The 9,239-nt window shown below is 30.2% G+C and overlaps 1 protein-coding gene across 1 annotated transcript in view; it reads left to right on the top strand.

The window, feature by feature from the left end:
- The window catches only part of LOC105158989 (AP-4 complex subunit mu), a 5,762-nt gene extending 5,165 nt beyond the window's left edge, over nucleotides 1–597 (top strand). Inside the window, exon 13 of the mRNA XM_011075921.2 lies at nucleotides 271–597. Within this exon, the coding sequence (XP_011074223.1) occupies nucleotides 271–369 (99 nt within the window). The 3' untranslated portion in view covers nucleotides 370–597. The remainder of the gene's footprint in view (nucleotides 1–270) is intronic.

The raw sequence follows: 9,239 nt of genomic DNA, 5'->3' as shown, positions 1-9,239 counted from the left end.
TTGTCGCTGCTTATCTGTACAACCGGTTCATACTATGAAACCCAAACTCTGAAAATAGGAAAGCCAACCTCAGCCATAAAATGAAACGTATTTTCTGAAACTACTTGATTCATCAAATGTCTTTTACCAAACATGGTTAAATCTGTTTGTCATTTCAACTTTCCATTTGAAGTTATGATGTGGAGGGTTGCACCACACCTTATAAAGAAAAGCTAGTTGCTAATTTTTGTATTTTCGGATTAGTGTAACCAATATCATGTGTTGATGCAGGTGAAGTATCTACAGATAGCAAAGAAGACCAAAAGTTCCAACCCCTATCGGTGGGTGAGATACGTTACTCAGGCTAATTCTTATGTTGCTCGCATTTGAAAGTAGACATGGTTTTCCCTGTTTATATTTTCATTTCCTCTACTTCTTTGGATTTTGACCTGCGGCGTAGTCTATGGTTATCGAGTTAGATCTTCATCGGAGATGCTTGCGACACGTCTTTCTTTCAACTCTGTTTTCTTATATCTGAAGGTTGATGCCTCATCATGTACACTACCATTACACTTTTATATCGGGAGAAATGCAATCCACCCCTTGTGTTAACATAAATGTGCAAATATCCCTTTGTGAAACAAAAAGTAGCAATTTATCCCCTGTATTTCTATAAATGGAGCAAAAATCCTCCTACATGCAGCAGTGCATTGCACGCGCTGTCTTTACATCTGGAAAAGAGTTTGCTCAATAAAATATTATTTTATATATTAGATATATTAATATACATATATATATATATATATAATATATACACATACATATACATTATACACTCCCATCTTCGATCGCCGACCACTTCCCCTCCACACATCCTCGTTGCGCCGGCCATTGCCCCCTCTCCAGCTTGGCGTCCTCCCCGAGCTGAGCCTCATCGCCCTCCTCCCCATGCCAACCACATTGCCTAGATCTGCCCCTTGCCTAGCCCCGCCACCCTCCTCCCCAACCCCCTCCCCCTAGTTTTCCACCTGCACCTATCGATCCAGCCGCCACCACCTCACCCCCTCCCCCTCCCCCTCTCACGTCGGCACAACCTCCGCCATTGACATCTATATATTTGTGTATATATATAATTTTATATGCATAAAGATACACATTTATATATATATATATATATATGTATATATAAATATATCACATATATATAATTTATTTTTTTTATCAAAAAAGATATATAATTTTAATTTTAATTTATAAATTTAAAAATTTTAAACCTTTCATTAGAAGAAAGTAAAATTCACACCATTGATCGATTAGTTAAATTTTGACCTTAAATTCAAATCAAATTCAATGTTTATAAATAAGGTTATAAATGTAATTTGTGCGTGAAACACATTAATTCATGTGGGCGACTTTTTGCTCCATTTTTTATAATTACAAGAAGGTAATTGCTATTTTTTGCTCATACTTTTTTTTGTTTATTTTGTTAACACAGAGTAAATTGCATTTTACCCCTTTTATATCATTCAAATACATCCTATAAAATCTTCCTCTTCCTCTTAACAACACTACTTGATTTATTGTTTTTCATCTATATGAGATGAGATGTCAAACAGTGACAAACATTGTTTTAAACTGTAAAAAACTGCACCTGATGGTGAAATATGTATTATCTATATAATTTTATTGGGCAAATTACAGTTACCCTTTGAGATTTAGTATAATTATAAATACTTTTCATTATTTAAAAAATTACAAATACTCTTCTCAAATAAAAATAATTATTGGTGAGATAAACATTACTATTTTATTTTTGCTGAAATTTTAAAAATAAAAATAAAAAAGAAATTAAAAAATTATAAAAAAAAAAAAAGAGAGATGGGTAAAACAAATAATTCATATGGAATATTAGACCATACAATAATTTTAATTCTTTAAAAACATATATAAAATTATAATTCATAATTTGAAAGAAAAATTTGGTTAGTTCACCATAAAATTGGATGAAAATCTAACGGGGTTAATGAAATGAGCTTGTTGTTAGACGGACGTAAAAATTAAAAAATATTTGTATTTTTTTAAATAATGAAGAGGCATTTATAATTATACCAAAATCTAGTAAGGTAATCGCAAATTATCCTAATTTTATTTCTTGAAAGATTATGCATGTAGGTGCCAAATTTTTTATATCATTTAAAAAATACGTTTGAGTTTATAAAATCTCAAGTTTTAGTATAGAATTTGTAAAATGAATATCATCAAAAACTCAAATAATATATCAGAATATTATAGATTTTAAAAGGCAAAAATTATGAGATATTGAAAAGACAAAATCCGAAAAGCAGCCAAACTTGTCCTGGACTTGAACAAGGTCAACTAGAAATCACAACCATCAGATTGGATTGAAAAATTAGCCTAATTTATGTATCCAACCACAAGTTGAAAGTGTAGGTGCGTGCCACCCACCCTCTCATTCAATTCTTTTAACTAACTTCCACTTCATTTATTACTACTTCAAAATTGAATTTGGAAACCCTAATCTCCCTTCCAAGTTTCAATTTCTCTGTCAAATCTCATCCTTGAAAAATATCATAGGATGAGGGATACTATATACTCTATAATCAAGTACAATAATCCTTCATCCACCAATGCAAACCTTACTGTCTGTTTTTTCATTTAAAAATATGTGTTTTTAATTTTCATATGGATGTTTATGTGGAAATAAAAGTATGTTTCGATTAGTTAATGAAATTGTGTGTTACATTGAATTGTGGTGTCAAATCAGTATATTTTCAATAAAATTACGTGTAAATGAATATGTTTTCACTTGAATTACTGTTTCAAAAATTGAAGATGAACAGACCTCTTTCTTCTTTCTTATCCCTCCCACCGTGTAGTCTTTTTTAACTATTCTTACGTCGGACACTCACATACAGATTTTTATCCTGATAGAATCTTACTATAACACCATTGTATTATGGACTCACATTGATTTTCAGAACTTGCTCTTCTCAATAAAATGCATTTTTAAGATGAAATAGTGAAGTCAAGAAAAGTCCAACTTTTGTGTGGAATTTATGAGGCGATGGTGTCAAGTTGTGATGAATTAGGTGAAAGGGTAGGAGAGGCAGGTGCAGTTAACCTTTTGTCGGAATCGGACACCAACTCTTCCTTTAACTGTCCAAAAGAAGAAAACGAACTTGCCTTTTTGACTTACTCTTTCATCTAATGTCAACAACGTCTATCCATCCCCCATTGTAATTACATACGTGATGTGTACATTGTAAATGGCATAAAACATGCAACAAAAAAATTAATTAAATTACTGACACACTTGAATTAAGTCTCAAATTATGTCGTTACATTATTTATGTCTTTTAATGTCACTCATAAAGTTATTACTTAACCCCATTTTCCCAATAATTATAATATAAGTGATGAATTTAAAGACGATGGTGCATTGAGTGGTTGGTATTCGTCATAAAAGGGTACATTGGTAATTTTCAACATTCTAAATTTAATACTTGGACATTCTTCATTTGACAAAATTCCTCTTTTGCCACTAACATGTTTCTTAAGGCTTATTTATTTTTTATTATATAAAAAGGAAATTATAAAAATATATTTTAAATAATTCATAAAATATTAATAATGCGAGTTGCGGACCATCTTTTTTTTTTTAATTTTTACGAGCAATGATTGGAATGAGACAAAATATTCCGAAATGTTATATTCTCGGGACAAGCCTGCATTAGATCTCCCATAAAACGCATACGGACACAGGTATTCAGTAGATAGCAGAGACGACATGACACGATTGCGCGTAGACCACCCATTTTTAACGGAAGACATACAGAACGTGGATATTGGAAATGGTACAACAACATAACACGTCGTTTTGTTTCGTCATCTACTAATATGCGTGTCGAAAGTGGGTACCAACTTGGAGATGCATGCATGATGGACATTGTGGTATGTTATATAATATAAAATATTTTATTTATATTAAAATTTATATTTTCTATATATTTCAGGCTCAATAGATACACTCCTTTCGTCTAAGTCCTCAACCTAGACCAACAAATATCGAAAATCTCAATAGGTTACCGGATAGATATGATACCACATTAGATAATATCTGTAAGTTCTTCATGCATTCAAAAGAAAATCCACCAATAAATAAAAATACTCCGTCCACGTCCCACAAAAAGAGTAGAAGTTGTAGTTGAATGTCTACTAATTCAATTGAACATGATAATGTTAGGGTGGATATAGTTGGTTCTTCTACAACGTATACACCTCAATATTACTATGTGCCTCAACAGTCACAACAAGATGATTGGTTTCAATCAGCTCTGATGCATTCAAAAAACACAGGGGTCTAATAGATTTAGAAAATCGTTCAAGCTTTGGGCTGAAGCAAATGCAAATTCTAAAGATGAGACTGCAAAAAAGGCATTAGCACTCCGATGCTCAAGTTAGTATTAGATTTGAAGTTGAATAAAGCAAGTAAATAAATGTGATTAAGAATCGATATAGTGAATAAAAGTCGATGCAAAGCGTAAGAACACGTGATAATGTGCTTGTACAGTGCTTAAAGACTGTTTAGAGAGTGTCTTGAGAGTAAGAGAGGTGTAAGGAACGTGGGGGGTGTCCAGAGAGTGAGAAAGATATCAGGAAGGTATCTCCCGTATGGAGGAGTAAACATGTATTTATAAGGGGTGTCCCCCTATGATGGTGTTCTGCACATTTCTTCATTTTCGAGGAGAAATGGATAAGAGCCATTTGAATGAGCCATGATCTACCTTTATCTTTTGTTAGGTGTGTTTTTAAATGCTTATTTTCAAGTTGGAGGAAACCTATCATCAGCGAGCACTCTTAACCGCTAGGTAGTCTAGTCGCCAAGGAGTTCAAGGCTTTGGGGGAACCTCCCTCGTCTGCAAGAAATCCCAACTGTTAGGGATGTCATCCTTGTAGGGCTTATGTGGTTCCAGGATGACTGCTGACTTCTGAACTGATGAGGTGCCACGTGGGAAAGCAAGTTGTCACGTGTGTGGACCTTTTGCACCGAATATTTTTGCGGACTTTGATTATGGTTAAAGTTTGGGGATGTTCTAGACCTCCTGCCTTTGTCAATTTTTTTTTTTTTTTTTTTTTTTGTGGAACACTAGCCAGGGCCGCATGCTAGGTCCTCTTGGGCCTCCTATAATGTTATAGACCTCTCGTTTTTTTTTCTTAGGATCGCCTAGGCCTCTTCATACATGACAGGCCATGCAAAATCTTATTTTGCACATGTTGATCTTGATCTTGGCCTTGACATTAATCAACCATATGCGCCAAAATATAACATTTCACCAATTTTATTTTTCTTATTTAGTGCATATCGTGATCATGTGGCTTCTAGTTTTGAAACAACATCAAGTCATTGCATATTAATGCCGATGATGATGATAATGAACAAAATGAGCCAACACATAAATGTGGTTGGGGAAATAAAAAGACCTCGATGCCAATACCACCGACGCAATTACGAGTCAGACGGTCATTCTTAATATTTGTATGTAATTATCATAATATTTGTAACAGCTAACCTTATCGTTTTTACTAATAAATTTTTTAAGTTATTATTAACTATAGTTAATATATTATTAAAATAAATAATTTTAAGAAGAAATAATAAATATAATTATTATTTATTTATAATTAGTAAATTATTAATTATCTATTAAATATTATAGAATAAATTAAAGTTATTATTAATTAAAATTTGTAAATTAAAACTATAAAAAAGTATAAGAAATAAATATAGTTTATATAATTAAAAAAAAGAAAAAATTGGATGTCCACTACTCCAACTCGAAAATTCAAAAAAAAAAATTGGTGTGTCCGTAACTCCCATCATTAATTTATATGAATGATTTAAAATATATTTTATATTTTTTTTCATAATAAAAAATAATTAAACCTTGTTTCTTAATCAAAATTTTACAATGTAATAATTATTACAATCAGATCAATATATTAATATCTATTTTATATTTATAACTAATATTTATAGATCAAATAAAATTTATATTTATATTTTCAAATGTATATATAATAATATTTTAATTATAATCATAAAAATTAAATGTTTATGACTCAAAATTTTTAGAAAGAGGTAGTGGTCTGTGGAAGAGTGCATGTTATGGGTATTGGCAGTGGTGGTGGGTGAGCGTGAGGGTCGCAAGTCGTCTTGTCTTGTCAAAGAAAGTGGGCGGAGATTTGAATTTCTGCAACCGATACCGACGCCAACCGCAAATTGCAGACAGACGACCGCATACTGAATCATTAAATGCGACACCGAAAGATACATATACACATGCGACTTTTGCCCCAGACCATTAATTCCTATTTCCTTTTTCACACTTTTGCCCCTCAATTATTTCATTTCCTACATTTTACCCACTCCAACTATAACAATACACTTTTTTGTCCCCTTAAATTATACGTACCACATACATCAATATATATTTCCATTTTATTCCACTTATTTTTTAAATATGTTAATAAATTATTGAATTTATTAATATATACCTTAATTGATGTTAGGTCCAATTATAAAAATACCCCTCTATTATTTAAAATTTTATAGTTATACCTAATGAATGTCAAAAACAACAGTTGAATTTTAATCTTATTTTAAGATTTTTTTTATATATTTTTAATGATTTAGAATAACGATAAGAAAATATAAGGTGCTAAACATAATTTAGATATAATTAAATTACACCAGGTAAACACCAACCATATGTATAATTTTTGTTTTTATTTATCCCACTTTTCAATTACTTTAAAAAATTATTGGAATTAAAATATTAAACAAGCACGGCTCGCTCAACTTAATAAAAACATATATAATTTTGGAGTAAAAAGCTTCATGATTCAATATAAATTTATAAGATATATATATATATATATTCCTTCATTTTAATTCAAATAGAAAGGACAATTATGTAATTTTGGACAAACCATATGTCAACTTTTTCAATGCATGGATCAATAATATAATTAATATTATAACTAGTAAATTAAGCCAAAGTTATTTATGCCAACGTCAATACTAAGAAAAAAGTCTACTTAGATGTACTTTTTAAAATTGAAGGGGCAAAATATAAGTATGCATATAATTGAGGGACCAAACTGTTATTTTTCCATCCATTTTATCCTCGGGATAATGATTATAGAGGAAGGCCGTATTCCCCGTGATGGCAACGGCATTAGCCGCGTTGTCGATTTGTCAATCCCACTACAAAAGCAAACTCACTCTCCTCGCCGCCATAATAACTTCTCGAAACAAGGTTATTTTATTTTTTACAATCTTTTATCATATATTTATATTTATAATAATAATATTCGTACTTAAAAGCAAAATCTTACACAAACACCCCTTAAATTATAATGTAATAACACCCCTTCAAAAACTGGTACCTATAGTTTTAAAAAATATGGAACGATTGTGAATTTTGACCTTACTCAAAGGTGTCTTCGCAATTTATCTACAATATATTTTTAAAAATATCATGAATCGCTCGTCAAAATAGTTATAAATTACCATTTCAGGGGTCGCTTACAAAGTATGATAAGAAATGATCAAGACTCCAATTAATCCATATTTATGATTATTATAAAAAATGGGAACATGGTAGTAATATATAAGGTGATATGACTTGATAGTTTTATCGTACTGTTGGGACAAACACACAACAAAAATTGTTAATCCGATCAAATCTTTAACCATTTTACTCTGCACACAAAAATAAATATGTTTTGTTATATAAATAAAAAAGTAGAGACGATATTGTATGAACTCGTCGTGGAGAATTGCACCTAAACCTGCGACAATTTGTAGTCATTATAACAAACACGTACAAGTACTACATCAAGAACTAATTTATGACGTATATTTTACCCGTCAAATATCTTGATTAAGATTCGAATTTATATATATTATATTATAGATATGATAATGTTCAGTTTTTACAATTAAAAAGACAATATTAAATTATTATTGGTTTTATTGTTTAAAAAGAAAAGCCTTAAATGTCGAATTAATTATAAAATAAATAAATAAAAATGTAAGATATTTTAAAGAAGTCGTCGGAACATTTTAGTAAACTTTCCTTCCAAGTTTTCCCACCTCTTCCAACCCCTTCTACTCCCACTGTATCTTCACTTTTCCCCATTCACTTTTTATTTATTTATTTATTATGATTATTATATGTAATAATAAATGTAATATATTGTGTGGCGGATTCAGTAGATAATTAAATAATTATGGATGAGAATGTTCATATCATGAAATATTTAAAAGAAATTGATCACACCCACTTATGTAAGTATTTCTTTTGTTAAAATTCTTTAAAAGTCTGTCCAATTTGATCACTATAATTTCATCAACACACTAAGATTAAACTTATATTTTTCAATATATGAATTTTAAATTTGTAATGATGGATTAATTTAAAATTTAAAATATTTCAAAACAATTTATTATAAATTTAAAGTATTTTTATTAAATATTAATAAATTTTAAATTCATTTTCAAATCCTTTGTGTAATTCCAAATTCATATAACCAAACATAACCTTAAGCATTCATTTGGACACATTCTAATTGTACTTGTACGTACCAAAGTCCATTTGAACGATCAATAATATTTTAGTCTATTGGTTATGAGTGTTTGAGTCACACTAAATGTGTAAGTATTTGATTCACTTTTGTAGGAATTTATTATACTTTATTTCATTGTTCTTAGTTATATAGATACATTGATGAATTATAGTCAATGTACTGCTCAATTCATTAAAACATTTAAATACAGAATAATCAATCTTGAACAATTTAATGAATAATTTAATAAATTAGAATTGAAAAAAAATTTAAGTATACGATAAATATATCATATTTACTGTATAAATAATTTGAGTAGACAAATTCAAATTAAATAAGATTTTTTCTAATAATATATAATATAAAAATACGATAAAAATCCATGTAGAGACAGAGAGAGCCCCAAATCCCAAACCCAAACCAGCTGTCCTCATCTCTCAATCCATCTATATTTTATTGCTTGGAAATAGATACACCCAATCATCCATATCTACCTTACCATAAACAAACACAAAATAAGGATAAACAATTCAAGAAAATGAAAAGGAAATGCATGAAAGAGGATCATCCCACCCCCACCCCCCTCACCATGTTCTCCACCCCCCACA

The sequence above is a fragment of the Sesamum indicum genome, linkage group LG3 (assembly GCF_000512975.1).
Source record: "Sesamum indicum cultivar Zhongzhi No. 13 linkage group LG3, S_indicum_v1.0, whole genome shotgun sequence".
Taxonomy (NCBI): domain Eukaryota; kingdom Viridiplantae; phylum Streptophyta; class Magnoliopsida; order Lamiales; family Pedaliaceae; genus Sesamum; species Sesamum indicum.
Note: the sequence above shows the minus strand (reverse complement) of the source record. Positions and strands in the feature narration are given on the sequence as shown.